Here is a 19,542-nt window from a genome sequence, read left to right as displayed (position 1 = left end):
AAACATGGATTTTATTTAATTTTTTTGGTGCCTTCAGTGTTCTTGTGATTGTCAAAGACTTGTTCAAATCCAAGATCACATTTATGTGGACTGACATCAGAGCCCAAGTCTGTTTAGAAGACATGACCTATAAATGCATTACATGGCTTAAATGGAGCATTTATTGTTTTTATTGTAATGCTGAATGTTTTTGCCCATGGAGCATTAAAAGCATATCAGAAACTGTCTTTGACAATGAGAAATTAGCTTTTTGGGTGAAACATTTCCTCAAATAACAAGTCAAATTCTAAGCTGCCTTCATGTACATCAAGAAAATGGTGCCATGCCACCTGGTTTGTTCTAAGAGACCTCTATAGTGGAATGCAGTGCTTTCAGATTTAACCCAGTTGAATATTGTGCTCAGCAGCATGTAAAGTTGTTTTTCAAAGCCGACCGCAGGAGGACACCTATGCAAACATACATCAGGGCACTCCCAAATACTGACCGGAGCAGATTGTACCTTGGATCAGATTCAAGTCAAGAGTCTATCTCGGTGCACAGGCTTATATAACTGCTGCCCGGGAATAAATCCAGACCTGGAAGTCCTGTGTTTATAAGTCTGCTCCGCAGTCGAAAAGCAGTGAGCACCAGTAAGAACTGTCTCCTTTCAGTGGCTCAATTGCGTTGAAATTTAAGAGGTTAAAATGTTTTTTTGCCAAGGGGTCGGTAACCTAAATCCGATAGTTTCTGTTCAGATTGGTACCAGTGGTTTTGAATATTTCTTTAGGATTTGTGTTTCCTCCCCGATACAACAGCACAAGTTTGTTTGAGCCACTCATGGCACGGACAACTTAATCTTGGAGAACTCTAGTGTGTTTTTTTGCTTTTTCAACAGAAAGCGGTTCCAATGAAAACTGACCACAGCGAGGTCTGTGAATCATTTTGATTGACAAGGGACATTACTTCTGGAGAGACTCCAGTTGAATTTTTCAAATGTAATCTTAAACATCTGAAATTAAATTAGGATCGAAAAGTTGTTGACAATTGCCCATGTTTTTTTTTTTGTTTCAACAAAAAAAACCATGGGCAATTGTCTGATTTGGAGAACTTTGCACAGTATTTTGCAACAAGTAGTCCAGCGGCGTGAATGAAATTCAGTGGGCGGAATCGAGGCTTTGCGGGGAAAGTTACAGGAAAACAGTTTTCCTCTGCGAGATTATCAATGCGCTGAACTCTGCTCCAGTTATATGGGACAAATTGCTGATTCAGCTATCCATTTCAAGGTGTGGTATGGACTGTAAAAGTAACAGTTTTAGTTGTTTCGGTGTCAGGAGTTACCGCTGAATTGCATATTAAGATCATGGATTTGGAGCAGCTGGAACAAACTGATTCCCCTGAGAGAAACTGTTGAAAGTAATACGTTCTTACTGAAAGTTTAGTCTCTCCTTTGTTCAGCTTGGAGGCGGACTTATTTTGACCTGGGAGAGCCAGCTCCTCAAACCACCCAGCACTGTCCTGTGATATATATAACTAATCTTTTGCAAAGGACACCAACTCTATGACTCTTCTTAATGAACTGGACAATAAAGTCCAACTCCAGCAGTGATTAATTCCCTAAAAGCTCATCTGCGTTTCCCAAAATTGCACATTTCAAAGTTGCTCTCTCACGATCTTAATCTGGCATGGTGTCTGACACCTTTTTCCTCGTTCAGTGAAGGGGGATCTTTCAATGTGCCAACATGGCTCTACCTACACCAGATCTTCTCTGTCACTGCTACGCTATGCAACAGCCAAGCCAGTACTGAGGTGAGTCTGTCGTATGTTTCCACTGTTTTTGGCCTGACTGTAAATGTGAGCCAGAAAGGCAAAAAAAAAAAAAAAAAGTTAACTAAACTGTTGCTGGACATACTGCTGGTATCAGTGTCTTCTGGATAAATGGTTGGAATGGCACCAGATGTAATAATTGGCTTAGCATTCAAACCGAGGTGCTAGCAGCAGCCAAAACAGTTAAGACTGAAGACCATTTTTCTGTTTGGTATTTTGGACACTGGCAGACCTGGCGCCTGGTTTGGCACCAGGTCTGCAACCCCAGGTAGTTAATCCTTGTTTCCACCCAGTTTGTGCTTCTCCTCCTTTGGCTTTGCCCTGCTCTCTTCCCATTTCCACTGAGTGCATGCAAAATAGCTGCAAAGCCCCACCCAGGAAGCAGTCCTGAGTGGTTCCTAAAAGGTTCTGCGACCAACATACCCTACGGTGGCTGACAAGGGTCAAACGGACGGCAACTGCTCAATACGTCAATATATATGTATAATGTTTATATCACTGTACAACGCTGCACATTTATATGTAGATTAGCCTGCTTAGTAAGACAATATGATTAGAGATTGATATAAAACCTGTTTTAATAGTACGTCAAAAGGCCTTCTTATCACAGTCTCCCATACCTTTAGCAGATGTCCTGTCCATTCTGTGAATATGTGCTTACAGATTCCCCTGCCTTTTTCTGTGCATATGGCAAAAACACAACTTTTTTAAAGCATGTCAAAGAAGAGACGCCTGCCACTCGTGCACAAGTTGATGTTGCACAACCTAGCACCAGTGCAGGTAAACAGATTCATGATTTTGTAACATAAAATGCTTGAAATGTTCAGATTGTGTTCTCGTATATACAAAATCACTTCTCTCTATCACTATCCTGGTTCAGTAACTGGCATTTAAGGTGCACTAAAATGTCCTGCAGAAAGTAGTTTTATATGAACATAATTAAATGTAAACTTAATAAGAGCATTGGATTTTCCTTTTTTCCAGAGGGAAACTCAAGCATAGAGACATTTTTTTAAGTTTAGGGCAGTTAAAGAAAGTCTTTCTGTATCAATTTCCATTTTATTTACTATGTTATTTTGCAGATTTACGTTGGAGTTATGAGGTTGACAGGTGACTCCCTAAAACCTGTAAGAGGGAAGTCACTCCCTCTTGACATTCAGCCTCACTGGTCATCAGAGCAGCGATTGGCTTCTGCTGTTAGAAAACACACAGATTTTTTCCAGGACATGCAGGATGTTGTCCATGTTTTGTTGTACCAGACAAGTGATAAACATCCCAGGAGCAGATGAACCTTTCACTGTCCAGAAGTACAAGGAGGCAATAGGGAAGGCCTACCAGAAGATAACACGATACATTTGCACTGCAGAGGATTTTGAAACCATTTGTAAGTGTTCCATTTCATATTTCATTCATGCTCTGATTTTCAGAGTCTTTCCACTTATATCTTATATGTGCAAGATACATTCTGCTCCATTACTCCAAACTGTTTGTGATTTTTGTTAAAATGCATTTTTCAAAGGTGGACAGTCTTCTAGTGAAGATGACAGTGTTGTCCATGTGAACGTGCCATCTGTGGAAAGTGCATACATGTTAAAGTGATAGTTCAGCATTTTGGCAAACTGGCCTATTACTAGGTACATTATCTTTACCTCTCAGTTTTGAGAACCTGGGGAGGGTGGGCGTGAGCCGTTTGGAGAACAGAATGGAGTGGATGCTATTAGTCCATCTCATTAAATATGCAATCCAAATACTCCAAAATGCTCTTATGGACAAGTAGTGACCTTTATATTCACCATACTGTGAAGTAATAATGCATAATTATGTAACATTATGACACATGAAGCAAATAAGTTGCACTACATGCACTTTAGGTGAATGTACAGGTTACAACTTGTCCACAGGAGCATTTTGGAGTTGTTGGATCATGTAATTGATGACTTCAAGGACAGACAGACTCATACTGTCCACCTCCATTCTGTTGAAGGTAATGTACCTACTCATGACTGCAGAGAATGCCGACAGACCAATTTGCCATAATGTTGAAGTTAGCAAATTGCAGTTAATGTGTTTATATTATGTTTTGTATGCAGGTCTGGAACAGTCCAGATAATGCGAGCACCCCAAGAACGGAGAAAGTTTTGCAGGGGTAAAAATTGCCTTTGTCAAGTGATGTTTTTGCTTTATAAACAAAACAAGAAATCAGTAGTGGAGAAGAGAAATTCATGCATTATTTGTTATTCCTAGACCCTCCGGATGCCAACAACCAGAATCTCATCAAGTAAGTTTAAAAAAAGAAAAAAAAGGTTATACCCAGTAGTATTGATTGTCTGAGCATAATATTGTGAAATACCAGAAAATAATTTTGGAAATTTATTAAGTCATCCTAAGTCCTTTGTATCAATCATTTATGATGTACATTAGTTCTAAGCAGGTAACAATTCTGAGTCATTAACTGATTAACTTTAACTAAAATTCAATATTTTTTATTAGGATGGACAGTAATCAACTGCCCAGGAACATCTGAATACCTGCTATAGGTAAGCTGGTGGACAGTTGCAACCTTAACATGTTTGGTTAGTGTGTAAATATGTGTTGAATGAAGAAAATAATAAATAGTTAAAATAAGAAGATGTTATGCTAACATTTAGCCTATTTCCTGCAATCCCTTTATATTATATTAAAAACAGTTAACTGTGCATTTTATAGTTGAGAACTCTTTTTTGCAGCAAGTACACCAACGTGTATGAACCTATATTTGTTGACAGTGAGTCTGATGCTGATGACCACACAGACTATCCTGCAGTGGAAAGGTATGATGTATTACCAGTTAGTACCTCAATGTTATTTTTGGCTCCATTATTGGAAATCATGTACACTGATATTCTTTTACAGTCCACAGGGTTTGAGTATGAGTGCTGAAAACATTGTTTCAGAACTGGCCTCCAAGATTACCAATACATCATACAGCAGGTTCAATTAACTCTGTTATGCATTTTCATGTGGATTTGAAACTGATTTTAATAGTGGCACTAATGGATGGTAAAATATCAACAGCTGCCAGAGATGATGAATATTTTCATGTTGGGAGGATGATCGCTACATCAATAGTCCACGGTGGTCCAGGCCCTCGATTTGTGTCAGAAATGCTCTATGACCGCCTCACGGGAAAATCAACCGTTGATGCTGAAGCAAGGATTGAGGACATCACAGATGATACCATGAGAGCTTCCTTGCTTGAGGTGTGTTGTCAAATCAACAAAGCTCACAAAGTATTATCACACAACAACTTTCCCAACTGTCTATAGTATATCTCAACCCCCAAAACTAATTGGGCCCTTTTTTAAACCAAATATCTGTTCTCAGGTATTTTGTCCATCTTTTTTTAAACATGAATAGTAAATACTTGTAATCTAACAACCCAACCATTTGTAGTAAAATCCAGTTTGCACCATCTCAGAACATTAGCTAAATTAAGCCTCTCCTTCCTATTTTATGGCATGGCGAATAGTTTTATTTCTTTCCATATTTATCTTTCAGTATGGGAAATATGTGGCATTTCACTTGAATGTGTGGTAATTGTTACCCAGATATCCAGTGCAGCAACACTGGATGAACTGCATGCAGTGATCGACAAACATTCTAGTCTGTTGCAGACTGCTGGTTGTCTTCAGTACCCAAATGTTGTGGTGGACAAGAAGATTATCATTAAGGACTTCATGCAGTGGTACTTCATTTACCGCAACACAAAACATCTCAAAACAAAGGTAAAGTGATTTATTTTCACATATTCATACATTAAAATGTTTAAGACTTTTACATAAAATTAATTGTATCAAGTATTGAGTAATTAGTGTGCTTAAAGCGATAGTTCAACATTTTGGCAAATTGACCTACTGCCATAACAGGCACTGATAACAGAAGGTAATGCACCTATTCATATGACTATAGGGATTGTAGCATGAGGCCAATTTACCAAACTGTTGAAATACCCCTTTAATGTAACCAGTCTTCATTGATGCTGCTATTTTTCTTGCCATTTTACATTGTTTTTTGTCTCTGAATATTTTGTAGGTTCAAGGATGGGCTTTCAGCACTTAATGAGAGTCATGCTTTGGAGCAGCATGCATCCACATTCAAGACATTTATGTGCTCAAGTGTGGAACAGCTGACATCCGCAACATTGGATAACCTTTTTGAGATTCAACTCAGTGAACAAGGCACTACAAGACACCAAGAGGAAACCAGAGTACTAGCATTCTGGAGAGACTATCTCCTCGTTACAGAAGGTTTATTACAATAGCATGTCATACAATTGTTCCCATTTCTCTCATCTTTTATGAATGACAGATTTAATAAAACACATTTTAACTTTATAGTTTTTTTTCCAGATAAAAAAAAACAGGACTTTCCCTGGCTGACATCCTGATGTTCGCCACGGGACTCAGTTCTCTGTCCCCATCTGGGATTAACCCAAGACCAAAGCTGGTGTTTCAAAGGAAGTCTCGCTTCCCATGTAGCAGAACCTGTGCAAACACAATGGAAATTCCACTGTCAATGACTTATGAAGAGTTTGCAAAGGACATGGACTTCGGAATAGAAAACTCACCTGGTTTTGGACTTTTTTAAAATCATTGTATAACAAACTGTTAGGTTGACCTTTAGTGTCTAAAGTTCAACAGTTATTACCTATATTTTCAGTTCTGTTACAAATCAGCCATGTTCTTCAATGTCATAAAGTTCCACACAGGTCTCCCAGGTCATTGGCTGCGTTACACCACTTTGCCTATGGAGAGTGTCATCTGATGCTGAGCCTGACAAACATTAAGTGGGATAAAGGCAGAGATTGAATTTTATTAGAATTATCACACTTTGCCTCTGATGGCCAGTGGAGGTCCTTTAACATCAGAACCTGCATAAATGCCATTTTTTTTACCCATATGGCAGTGAAACTCACTATCTGCACCTCAATGACACACAGCTCAAGATTTGGTTAGCTTGCACTGTAACTTTATTACACAATACAAGCTGTTAAAAGTCAAATATAATGCATTTTACATAAAGATGTGGTGTGAACTACATCAATATTATTAACAAACTGGATATGAGGCCACTTACTGTTGTCTGCATATTCTGCCAAAAAATGCACATTAGAGCCACATGAGCCACAGAACATGTAAATTGTTCCCAGATCTTGTCCACAGTAAGGGCAAAACATAGCCTGGAAAAAAGAAGATGGATCAGTATAATCTAGAAAACTAAAAATGAGAAACATGATAGCCTAAGCAACATTATTGAGGTGAATATTAGCCTAATACTCTTCACTACCTCTTGACACACAATGGAGATAATTCATAACTGCTTACAAGTTAACTGTTGCCATTAACAAGCACACTGTAACACGTAATGTGCACCGTTGTGTGGTACGGGAGCCTTTTGATGTACTATTAAAACAGGTTTTATATCAATCTCTAATCATCTTGTCTTACTAAGCAGGCTTATCAACATGTAAATGCACAGCGTTGTACAGTGATATAAACATAAAATATATATATATACATCAAGTAAAAGTAAGGTGACCAGATTTGTGAAATGAAAATCGGGGACATTTTCAATGCGGAGGTGAAAAATCTGCCAAAAAGATAAAACCCTGCCAAAAATAAATACGTCAATACACTAAATTTATCGCGGCCACTGGTCTGCTTTTCTTTCCTTTTTGGCGCCTCGAGATTGTTGTTGACGCTGCTGCGTTTATACGTCATACAACGTCTTCTCTGGCGATGTCTTAAATTACTACCATAGCACTGGTGTTACTTTGAGTCTGCGCACATTTCTCCCATTCAGTGTCAAAATTGGGGACGTTTTCAGGGACAGCTTTGACTTTTTAAAGAATGAAAAAAACATGATAGCCTAAGCTATCTAATGCTTGCTAAGCATCTGTGCTGAACTTTAAAAGTCCTGTGATCATAGTTTCCATGTTCTCAGAGGCTCAAAGCTTTCACGCAACAGCCTGAGCTGTTCAGCTACACACTGAAAGGTTGAATCCCAAAGTGTCTCTTTTTATTTTGGCTTCAAAAAGCCCAGCTGACTCTGAGCTGAACAACCTGCCTCCTTTTATAAAAGCCATCAGCATCCACAGGAGTTGAACCCCCTCCCTCTGCTCCCAGAAGCTGCTCTGTATCTGCCTGAACCACCAAACCACAGCTTCTGCCTCTTTTCTGAGCTGCTTCCATCCTTCTGTTGAGATGCTGAACTGCAGAGTTTATTCTTTTAAGAGCTTTGATCCCTCATCTTCAAAAACTAAAAGCTGCTCAGTAACAGTTTGAGCCATTAAATCAGAGACTCAAACTCAGCAACTTAAAGCTGTTTCACTCTTTACTTTGGCCTCTAAAAACTGAAGACATTTAAACTATTTAAGCAGCGTTCACAGGACTTGAACATATGAACGCCGAGTCCCAAAGCAGTTTATTGAGCCTCTGAGTTACGACTCTGCTGGTTTGTGCTGCTTTCTTAGCACTTTTTACCTGAGACTGATGACCACAGACTCTATATTTTAGTGTTCCAACATGGTTCCTGTGAAGCAGCTCTGTTCATCGACTGTCTTTGGTTTGTTCAGCTGCTTGGTGTTGGGTTGGAACTGTTCTGTCTCCTGCTCTGTATCCAGATAAAGTCTCTGACTTGTTGGTTTCAAAATTTGAAGACTGAGAAAAATTGAGTGGAACCTGGTAAAGATTTAAACTCGTTCCCAAGCTGATATCTAACAGCCGGAGCTGTTCTTCCTGACAGAAGTTTGCTCTTTCTTTAATCTTTTGTCTCTCTTTTTTTTTTGTTTGTTTTGGCCTTCAAAAATGGAACCTGGTAAAGACTCTGCCTCCTCAGATCAGCAGGAACAGCTGAGAACAGGACTGAAAGTAAACTTCACATTCGATGCAGATCAGTTTGTGTTTATTTAAAACGTAATATAGGTTACAATAAGGTGACCAGATTTCTGAAATGAAAATCAGGGACATTTTCATTGCAGTGGTGAAAAATCATCAAAATATCTTCGTTATAAAATAAAAAACATTTTCATGTATCTTAACCAGCTTTTATTACACAAAAGGTGGCAATCAAACAAATTTGTGACATTACAGTTACTTCTTACTCATTCATCCACCTCCACCTCAGGAGCCTGGGTAGAATAAGAGCAGAGGAGAACATGAGAAAAACAAGTCATCACCTGGTAATCTCATGCTAATGTTAACGTTACAGCTTCACTAATGACAGATATGAAAACAGTGTCATAATGTTAACTTTACTGACTTTTATAGCATTACTTAGGTCTTCAATTCAGAAAAACAATCATATTTACTTTAATGTTACATCACTTCACACACACACGCGCACTCACAGCCAAGTCTACTGCCAGTTCACACAAAATAAATAAATTAATACACAACATACCATTTATCGCGGCCGCTGGTCTCCTTTTCTTTCCTTTTTGCTGCCTCTAGATTGTTGTTGTTGACGCTGCTGCGTCTGTACGTCATATGACGTCTTCTCTGGCGATGCGTTAAACGGCTACCGTAATAACTGGTGTTACTTTGAGTCTGCGCGCATTTCCCCCCATTCAGTGTCCAAATCGGGGACAGCTTTGACCGGGGACAGGTCACCCAAAAATCGGGAACGTCTGGTCACCTTAAGTAAAAGTCACATTACCGTTAACGCTGTAGTTTCATGCACTGTTGTGGCTCAGTCAGCTGTTCTATCTCTCTCCATCCCGTGTGTCTCTCTATTGAGCTGTTACGCTGAGAGCGCCCCCCGGAGGTTTGGAGCACGATCGTTTTTCGTTGGCTGGTCGTTTTTCGTTTGAAAATTGTTTCTCTATTTGCAGATCGTTTCTCTATTTTCAGCACGTTTGATGATGATGCACGTGTCTGTTTTTTGCAGCACTTTTTTTTCATTTGCACCATTTTCCTCGTTTTGTACTTCGTTTAGACTTACTTTTGAGCTTGTGATTTTGCATCGTTTCTGTACTTGAAGCTGTTTTCTCGAGCTGAGAGGTATTGAGCAGTTGCCGTCGTTTGACCCTTGTCAGCCACCGTAGTGTTTCAAACTCCAGAGTTATCAAGGAGCTTGACATTTACTTGTTGTTCACATTACAACTGTTTTCAGCGGGTGTTGCCATCGACATGAAAAGAAACAAAAACAAGAAACACAGCAAAATTGACTCCGATGAAGCACTTTTATTCTCGTTTGACTCCTCCTGTTAGTAAAACAACAGATGCATTTCTTCGTATGTACAGGTGTCCTATAAAAATAGACGGGCAAGTGAGGGGAAAAAGCCAGAGGAAACGTGGCTCTCATCATTATGTACATCGATATAGAACTTCATATTCTTAATCACACTATAAACACAAAAAACAAACTCAGATGTAGTGCTCAACTCAGGACACTGATGCGAGCCTTTGTTCTTATTTTAAAACATCAATGACATCAAGGAGAACCACCGACGTCTCGTCACAGAAAACAACTTCTGAAAAATAAAAACCAGCTTCAGAATTCACAATTTACACTTTTACAGGTGAATACGATCACAATTATAACAGACTGCCCGTTTTTAAACACAACTCAAATAACTTAGAACAGAAGTCAATTTATGTTAGCAGCACTGCTGTGTCGACCGGAAAACCCGCAATTTGGAATATCATCTTTACATCATTTCCCCATTGGACAAAAAATACAACTGACTCCCATTTTCTTCTGTATCTGAATATATTTATGGACACATTTCTGTCAGACTGTTAACACTTGCCATGTTGGTCTGTGCACTTAAATCTTCTGTTAGAAAAATAAGAGCTTTAGTACAAAAGCTGTAGACGTATTGTTTGATAAAGTGTGGGTAGGAAAAGTAAGGGTTCACATTAAGCTCTGTGAAATGCAGAATAATCCACCAGTTTACACCGAGCGCATCTACGGAACAATTAAATAACCTAGCGTACATCTATGGGACTCGGTGACACCAGAAAACGGAAGACGTGGCTCAGTGCATCTGATAGAAACTCCTTTGCCTCGCTACCCTGTCGCAAAAATTGTGAAAAAAAGCCCTTTGGAAGGTACTCGAGCCGTTTCAAATCCCTGTCCATGCCACTGCCGGGCAGCGAGTCAGAAAGAGATTCCTGTGGCCCGAAGGAAAACTTTGTCCTCTCGAAAAGCACTTGGAAACACTCCAGCAGTAACGCAAACGAAAACTCTCGAGGCTGATTTTGTCCGCTGGCCGAGGACGCGGCAAAATAAAACCGAAACAACGAGTGGGGAAGGCTGGTAGCGACTGTAACTATGGGACTCTCTCTATAGCTTGAGCATAGGGCATGTGTGGGCTTCACAGTGAGGAGCAAGTCACTACTCTGTGTTCTGCACCGAGACTCTGCTGTGTGTGAGGGCTCCACACGCACGAGTACGTCATCGAGCGCCAGGACCGCCGGGGCCCTTGCCCTTCCTAACTGCGCCGTGACTGCTGTGGTGGTGGCTGTGGGCCAGCTGTTTGTGGGGGCTCGGGGTGGAGGCGCCTCCTTTGGCCTGGGGAGAGGAGCTTCTGCTGGTGTTGAAGGCAGGGCTGGTACCCGAGCGGCCCAGGGACGGCTGCAGCGGGGTGGACGCAGGAAGGCCGGCTGAAAGCAGAGAGGAAGGCAGCACGGTTACATCTCCGGTTAGAACAACGGTAGATCTTACCATTAGTTCACCCCAACAAGAAGTGATGCCTTACGTGCCGAGATATGCCACAGCCGAACAATCCCATTCAAAAGATAAATGTTTGTCTTTGCAAGTCTCCACCGCACACAACTTGTTTTAATGATTCGAAGCTGTAACCATCCTCTGTGAAATGTACAGTCGACATTGCATGGGAAGCAACAGGAGCGGATCAGTTTAGCTCTTAAATGCATTGCTGCTAAATTGTGTCAACAGCACACCCAAAGATCCAGAGTTTTCAGTCGGTGGGTTAAGTCACAGTTACGGCTCGACTAGACCATTTAACTGAACTAGCATTATCACTAGATTCACACTAGAATTATCTGGATGCGTTAGTCTGACTTTTAAATGTACGTTTTAGCCAATTCCTGCTTTTTTAAATTACTCACTTCATTTAGTCTCTTTTCTAAATCAGCCTATAGCTGCGCTGATGTGAAGTGCCTGACAAAAAAAAAAAATGCGCAGAGGTTTGTAGTTGACACAAAAACAGGGTTTTCTTTGGAGCAAACACTCAGTTGCGGTACCCAACATCAGCCATCACAACGTACACTTTTCTAACATAAAAGCAAATCCAACATTCTTTTAGACTCCGCCGATGCGTTTACATTTTCACTACACTTACTAACCTTTGGAAACGCTGTAGCCATATGCAGCGTAAGCCGCCGCCGAAGCGGCCGCCGCTCCCGCCATCGCTCCAGCCATAGCTGCTGCGCTCCCCGCCGTGGACTTGCGGCCACGTCCCTTCCCGCCAGACTTGGCCCCACCTCCTGATCCTTTGGGCCGCCCGCGACTCCGCCCGGACCTGCCTCTGCCGGGACTGATCGTGTCAGAGGCTGAAACACCTGAAGACGGAAAGCGGCAAACGGAGAAGAACCAATCAGAAACAATATTTGAATTTTTTTTTTTATAAAAATGACTTGGCCAGGCTGGTTCACCTGTATATATACACTCAATCTAACTTTATGGCGAGATTGGAAAGAAATACAGACATCAAGCCAGAATACACGGCAAAATATGAGAGATGAGTCGTTCTGTCCAAGATACTGGGGTAAATGTCGTACTTTAAAGAAGTATTAAACATGACTCAACATTAGCATAAATATAGGCTCAAGCAATAACGGGAACACTACTCCCATTTTCCATACTGTCTGCAGAATTGGAGCCAGCGCTTGCCTCAGTGGTAATGTGCCTAATGCCCAAGTAGCTTCTTGTCTCTCCGACTGCCCACATCTCCCCGAAGGTTGTTTCGTCTCAAATGCTGCGGTACACACAACTATCCTGACACATAAAAAAATCTTCCTTTCTTACCCTGCCATCTTTCCTCAATCTCAACCCCCCCCTCCCCCTTTTTCACTCATTTGTCCGAGTTCACTGATCGATTCATTCATAGCCTCTCATTTTGTCTTCCAAGCCTTTCATTAAAACATCATCTGCTCTCTGAAGGCACAGACCTTCTCCCAGCTCACTGGGCCCGGCTATCAGAGGGCATCAATAATCTCACTGACAGGAGCCTCTTAGCACAGCAGCAAAAATCCCAAATGGGTTTCAACGAGTCGCCACGTATTTAGGAGGGATTTAGGAGCAAATCCAAAAGGACAGATATAGAGGCAGAAACATCATATAGTCCTCATCTATCTGGATTCCAGGGTACAGAACATACTGATGCTGAATTAAATCCTGTCCCAGTAATAACGCACAGCAGAGAAATCAATCCATCAAGCAACCCATGTCTGACTCCATTATGATAGGTGGAGATGTGCCTCTTTTCAGCTTGTTATAATTGGGCTTTTTCGGGCAAACAGATGAAAAAAAAATTGGTAAAAGTCACTGATCCATTTTTGTATTGTATGCTTTATTCATTTTATTTGGTTCTTTTAAAAAAAACAAAAACAAATGAGGTTCACCCTATCCGTGGTGGTTATTCTGTTGTTACTGGCTTCTTTTTTCTGTGGACTGGCTTCTTCTTTTACTTTTGAGTCAGATCCCAGTGCGGGAACTATGGATAGATGTATACACGCAGGAGTGATTTGACTCCAAACCGTATTGACTGGGTCTGTAAATACAATTTTTAAGAAATCTGATTTCGCATGAGATGTTAACATCTGTTTTTAAAGTCTGGTTTTAGGGTGACAGATACAATAATTGGCATCATGTAAACAGACTGAATGAACCCCTTTGCAGCAAAGTCTGAACAGGATAACGCCGTCTCTAACAGACGACACAGACACTGTGCAGGGGTTATAATCGTATGTCTTAGTATAGTCCACACAGCATCATTTTCCAAAAAAATATCACTCCATAGGGATGCACAAAGCTCGGTCAGAACAGCGCGAGTTCCGCAGGAGACAGAAAGCTGTACTCGGGGGTTGACATTGGTTACACCGGCCTCATTACTGTCCAAACCACTTGTCTCGACAATCCAAAGGCGTTCAGGGTCAAACGTGACCTTTCCTCAACTGCTCTGTGTTTTCTGACAGCGCTGACGGCGAACCAAGGAGACGTGATATATTCCGGGGAAAGAACAGCGTTTTTGCACATGGACGAAAGGCAGAATACACACACACACACAGAGTTGAGAAAAAAATCATCTGGGGAGGTTTAACTGTGAAATCTATTAGTTTGGCAAATTTCCCTGCAGTTCATCAGCACTCAGGCATTAGTCATAGCCTGATTTATAGACATTGTGTTCCTATAACCAAATGTTAGTGACGTTTAGGATCTTCTAAGGTTTGATAAGAAGACCACATCTTGAGTAAGGAAGGAGGAGTACCAATATCTAATTAATAAAGCAACAAACTGCCATTCTAAAGCAACATCCTCTCAAACATCCATCCACTTTATTAATGTTTTTCCTCACCATTCATGTTGTCAGAGACCGATCCTGACACGGATGCCGGGGAGTTGGTGGCACGGGATGCAGGCGCAGAAGAAACCGGATCATCCACGATGACCAGCATGTCGCTGCTGCTCTCATCCGCATCGGCGTCTGGGGGCAACGAACCGGGCTGCAGCTCGCTGCTCAGCGAGATCTGCCCGTGCACAGGAGCACACACAGACATATACACAGTCTGAGCACCACAGGGGATCAGGAGCCGGGTTAGCACAGTATAGGGCAACAAGGAGGGGGCAAAGAGCGAAGAAAGGAAGTAAAGAAAGACAAAAAAAAAAGACGCATGGGAAAGTTGGAATGCACGGGATGATAATAAGTACGAGGTGACAGAAGGTGGAAGGGAGGGAAATGTAAAGGAAAGGATGGGAAAACGATGGAAGAGTTCAACAAAGGAGGAAACAGGTTGAAAAAAAAAGAGAGAATTTAAAAGAAGCCACAGTCACCTGTGTCAGAAATCTCATCGATTTCTTTTTAACTAACAACGTTAGCAAGCTGACAATTTTCTCTCTAAGCTTCACCACGTCAGCTTCCCGCTGGGTTTCCTCACCTCGCTGAAGGGACTGGGCATGGCTGAGTCCATCTCAACGCTGATGAAGGAGTCGTCTCCATCTGCAGACAGGTTAGAGTTGTCGGCCGAGGGTGCGTGCGAGATGACCAGGTTTACTTCCTTCTTCCTCTTGCTCTCTGACTCCTCGTTCTTCTTCTGCAGGTTGGACACAGAAAAAGCCAGGTTTAATACTGCGCTGCAGGTGAGGTGGCGTTGTGGATAACTGGTGAGACAACTGTTAGGAGGAAGTAGCAACTTTCTGATGACTGGATGAATTACTTGTTTAAGACACTCCTTTAATTTGCCAGGTTGAGGCTTCTGAAACGGCTCTTTTTCACATCTCCTTCTCTTCCCTCATATCATTTCTTTCTTTCTCACCTTAATTAAATTCCTTTATTCTCGCTTCCTTTTTTCTTTTGTTTTCCTCTGCAAACCCACACCTGCAAACCCAGACGACAGCTCAATCTTCCGCTCAACACGCTGCACTCTACCTTCTCGGCGTACTTCTCCCTCTTCCTCTTGCGGTCCTTCACTTTGCTGCACTCCTCCTGCTGCCGCTTCTCCTCCTGTCTCTGACGCACTACAGACAGAGACACGGTGCTTTCAGTTTCCCTCCCTCCCTGCAGTGGAGTTAACAATGTGCAGAGCACAACTGGACAGGTCTGCACTCACGTTTCTTCTCCAGCTCGTCGTCGTCCAAAAGCAGGCTTACCACCTCTTTAGGTTTGAGCGTGTCTGGTTTAAAGTTGCCTCCAGAGATTACCACCCTTTGGATCTGGTTACACAGGAACGGTAAAGCATTAATCCTCCGACAGTGGATTTCAAGGAGAAAGAACATCGTAGCAGCCGAAAATTAAAATGTTTCAGTTATTGTGCTAAACAGATCTTCCTTTCAAAGAAACATTTTTTCATTTTTTTTATTAAATTCAGTGCGTTTTCTCTTCCGTTTGATGTTATTTCACTAACGAGGAAGTGCTTGTGTTTCAGACCTCGCTCTTCTCCTTGGCGCGTTGCAGGATCCTCTCCTCGATTGTGCCCTGACAGATGAGGCGATACACGGTGACCTGCTTGGTCTGACCCAGTCTGTGAGCCCTGTCCATGGCCTGCTGGTCCACTGTGGGGTTCCAGTCGCTGTCGTAGAAGATAACCTGGGGGAGAAAAGAAAATAACCAAATGAAGCTAAGATGTCCCGTTCAACTTTTAAACCCTGAGTATCTGCATAACCATATTGTGCAAATCGATGTGACGACAGCTAAAATGGGAAGCAGACACTCCTTTCTCTGTTGCTTCTGAGTCTAATTACGGCAAAGTGTTATCCCAAGTGAGCTGCCTTTTAACATGACAGATGTCTTGGGTTAACTCAATGCTATTAAACCTAATCTCGCTTGAACAGGGCGACAGGAACAGAAAGGGCGATTCTACCGAAACACGTTCATAAACAGAGATATCATTTTTACATCGATGCTGAGCCCCATTTATTACACACAAATTCAGACTAATCAATCACTATGTCAACACGTAATTAATGCTGAAACCCTGGCCATCCCGTATCATGTAGACGGTTTTCGGACTCCTTTTCTGAGGGTGTGTGCGCCACACTGGCGTTTGATCTATTCAGGAAATGTTAGCACTGTTTAAACTCTGATATTGTATCAGCTTTGTGTTTTTCCAGTGAGTCTACGTTACTCACGGTGTCCGCAGCAGTGAGGTTAATGCCAAGTCCCCCCGCTCTTGTGCTCAGCAGAAATACAAAGATATCCGTTCTGTGGAGGGTAGAGGGGGAGGAGAGGAGGAGTAAGGCAGAAGGGAAAGCAGAGAGAAATTATATTTACAACTTCAGTTACAATACAAATATCTATATGCTGTATCCGTGCTATGAAATTAAGTCAGAATGTAAGTTAAGACAGCCTGTTTAAACTTAAAGAGAGGAAATGCTTCGGGAAATTAAAGTCCTGAACAATAAAGCTGCTTCGAGAAACTCTTACACTTTGGCTGGCATGCTTTCCCTCAGGAGCTGGGGAGAAAAAAGAAAAAGAAAAAGAACCCCCCACCCCCACCCCCCCCACCCCACCCCCCACCCCACCCCACCCCACAATATTTACCAGACATTAACAGAAACAGGAGAAGCAACCGGCTCAAAGGGAAACGAGCTGAATCTTAGTGACATAAAATCACCGCATTAGCGCGAGAAAGCTCGTGTTTTGTTTATTTTCTCCACATTGATCCTGCTCAGCATTTTCCTCTGGTCGCCCACCACAACAGTGGCTCTGTGCCCCCTAATTTGAGAACCACTGCCCTGCAACAAAAACTGGAGTAGCGCTGGCGCCTGAGAGCAATGCAATAATGCAATCCAGAGCAGGGGACTCGCTAAGAAGTACAAACACAGGCTTACAGTATTTGGACGGCAGATTAAACTGTTAACTGATTGCTACAATACACAAAAAGGCAGATTTACAGTGAATATTAGCAAAAACGGATGTTTGGTTTCATGTTCTCTCTCTCTCTCTGTAGCACACACACACACACGCTCTGGATCTTATTCAAACTTTACCCACCGGCTCTGGAAGTCGGCCACCATGTCTCTGCGTTCAGAAATCTTGGAGGATCCATCGAGGCGAATGTAGGTGTGTTTGCGATAAACCATGTACTCCTGGGAAGATGGGACAAAAAGAAATTATACAAGAAGGGAGTCATTATAACTAAGGCGCGTAGCTCCCCAATAATTGGAGTGTTTGTCAGAACGAACGATTAGTGCAGTTCCTGTTAGGAGGACTATGTCCAGGAATCTAAGCGGTAGCAAATGTTTGCCAGAGCAAAGATGTCAAGAACAATCAGGGAAAAAAATGCTGAGTGTCTGCTGGAAACCAAAAGGACTGCATTTGGTTGTACTTCTCAAACTTTCAGGAATAAAAAAGGAGTCCTGCATTTAATTCACAGTAGCTCACATTCATGTGGCTGCACTACTGAACATTTCTGGATGCCCTCCAAAGCCGATTTTGAACTCTACAAACTTTTAGTATCGCAAAAAAAAAAAAAAAAAAGGTTTTTCAGCCTCTGCACAGCGAACAGTCACAGCAGCTATACGCTGAATTCATTTAGTTTTTCCTCTGAGGAGCGGATAACCGCTCCAGGTCTATTTGTTAAGTTCCGAGAGTAAAGAAACGTCGATCTCAAGTGATAGAACATCTCTGCGATAACAACTTTTCGTCCAAAATATCACAATCCCACAATTCTTAGGTGCATTTGCTGGAGTTGAAACCTCAATCCAAACCCAGAGAGACACTGAGAAATTCAGACGTTGATACTCTATCCCCCCCCCCCTCAAAGTCTGCTAAGCTGCTGTGTGTGTGTTTGTGTGGGGGTGGTAGGTTTGATATGGGTGGGGGTGGTGGGCTGAGCCTGAGGAGCAATAGTGCTGATGAGGTGACATGCTGATCTCTCTTTAAGTACTACCCCGAACTTGCGACCTTATCTATTAAGCGTGTCGCTGCCCCCAATCCAATGAACCAGTCGCAATCACTGACGCACATCACAACTCACCTCACGCAATCATTCCCAGCGATATCAATAATTTGACACCGTGTTTGCTATGACCCCCCCCCCACACCTCTGTCATGACACGTGGGGCCTCAGTCCCGCCAGGACCTGCCCTCCTCTGTCTGTCTGGCTCGGTTCCCAACAACCCCATCTGCTCCGAGTGAACACTGCATTAGGGACCATTAGGCCAGCGCTCTCCAAAATGCTGCTAACCTTGTTGAATTGGGTTCTGATACCTTGGCAGCATGATACCGCAGATATTGTTACTCGGTCTTTCAATTCTGCCCCCAAATCAGTGGAATAAAACGTTTCAGGAAAGGATAACCTGCCATGTCACAACCCCTGATACCTTAATGTGCTTTGCTTTATGAGCCACACACCAGAAGTGTAGTTGTGGTCTTCCACCAAGCCTCTTTCAGTACCGCCACACTGAAATCTAAGCCCAAACAGCTGGCAGTTTTCTTTAATAGCCTGTTTCAGTTTGTGCGTTTTCTGTAATGTTTCAATCGTTTTCTTATCTATTCCATTGCAAATTCTATAAATCAAGGTACATTTAGGGTTTATCCAACCGTCAACAGCTCTTTAGGAATAATATTTAAGCAAAAAACAGGCTCCCAGCCATCAGGTGGTACTTGGGAGGAGAAGCGGCTCGGAAAAAAGTTAAAAATGTCCCGTTTCCTGCCTGATCCGTCTCCCTTAAATACAGCCCTGGGTAACATGTTACACGTGTGTAAGTTTAACTGTATGCACAACTGTATCCCGCGTCATGTCGGTCGATTCCTTAAATTAATTCCTTAAATCCCTCACAAGATCGGCCGGTGGTAGCAAAAAGCGAGTGCAAGCATATCGCCCCTGCAATCAAAGCTGCAGTAAAACGTCTGCTAAGCTGCGGCAGACACGTAGCCCAAGTTGGAGGGCAGTGACTTGGCAGTCCCGCTCCACTGCTGGCTGCAGCCAAAGAAAGCAAACAGCGTTATTTTTCTTCAGGCCATCCCGATGTCAACGATCCATCACCCAAGGGTGTGACGTCACCGGGAGA

General features: G+C 42.3%; 1 protein-coding gene across 2 annotated transcripts in view; it reads right to left on the bottom strand.

Annotated features, from left to right (window-relative positions):
* Positions 1 to 10,005: 10,005 nt before the first annotated feature.
* Positions 10,006 to 19,542, bottom strand: part of ino80 (INO80 complex ATPase subunit) — a 34,793-nt gene continuing 25,256 nt past the window's right edge. The window contains exons 30-38 of one of the 2 annotated variants that reach the window (XM_072362216.1): positions 17,522 to 17,616; positions 16,657 to 16,729; positions 15,956 to 16,114; positions 15,639 to 15,741; positions 15,458 to 15,546; positions 14,967 to 15,122; positions 14,387 to 14,597; positions 12,156 to 12,371; positions 10,006 to 11,450 (exon numbers count right to left, since the gene is read on the bottom strand). In XM_072362216.1, the coding sequence (XP_072218317.1) occupies positions 11,242 to 11,450; positions 12,156 to 12,371; positions 14,387 to 14,597; positions 14,967 to 15,122; positions 15,458 to 15,546; positions 15,639 to 15,741; positions 15,956 to 16,114; positions 16,657 to 16,729; positions 17,522 to 17,616 (1,311 nt within the window). In that variant the 3' untranslated portion in view covers positions 10,006 to 11,241. The remainder of the gene's footprint in view (positions 11,451 to 12,155; positions 12,372 to 14,386; positions 14,598 to 14,966; positions 15,123 to 15,457; positions 15,547 to 15,638; positions 15,742 to 15,955; positions 16,115 to 16,656; positions 16,730 to 17,521; positions 17,617 to 19,542) is intronic. The other variant, XM_072362217.1, reaches the window with a different exon arrangement.

The sequence above is a fragment of the Leuresthes tenuis genome, unplaced genomic scaffold (assembly GCF_036924035.1).
Source record: "Leuresthes tenuis unplaced genomic scaffold, fLeuTen1.0.hap1 SCAF_13, whole genome shotgun sequence".
NCBI lineage: Eukaryota > Metazoa > Chordata > Actinopteri > Atheriniformes > Atherinopsidae > Leuresthes > Leuresthes tenuis.
This window is presented reverse-complemented; position numbering and strand designations above follow the sequence as displayed.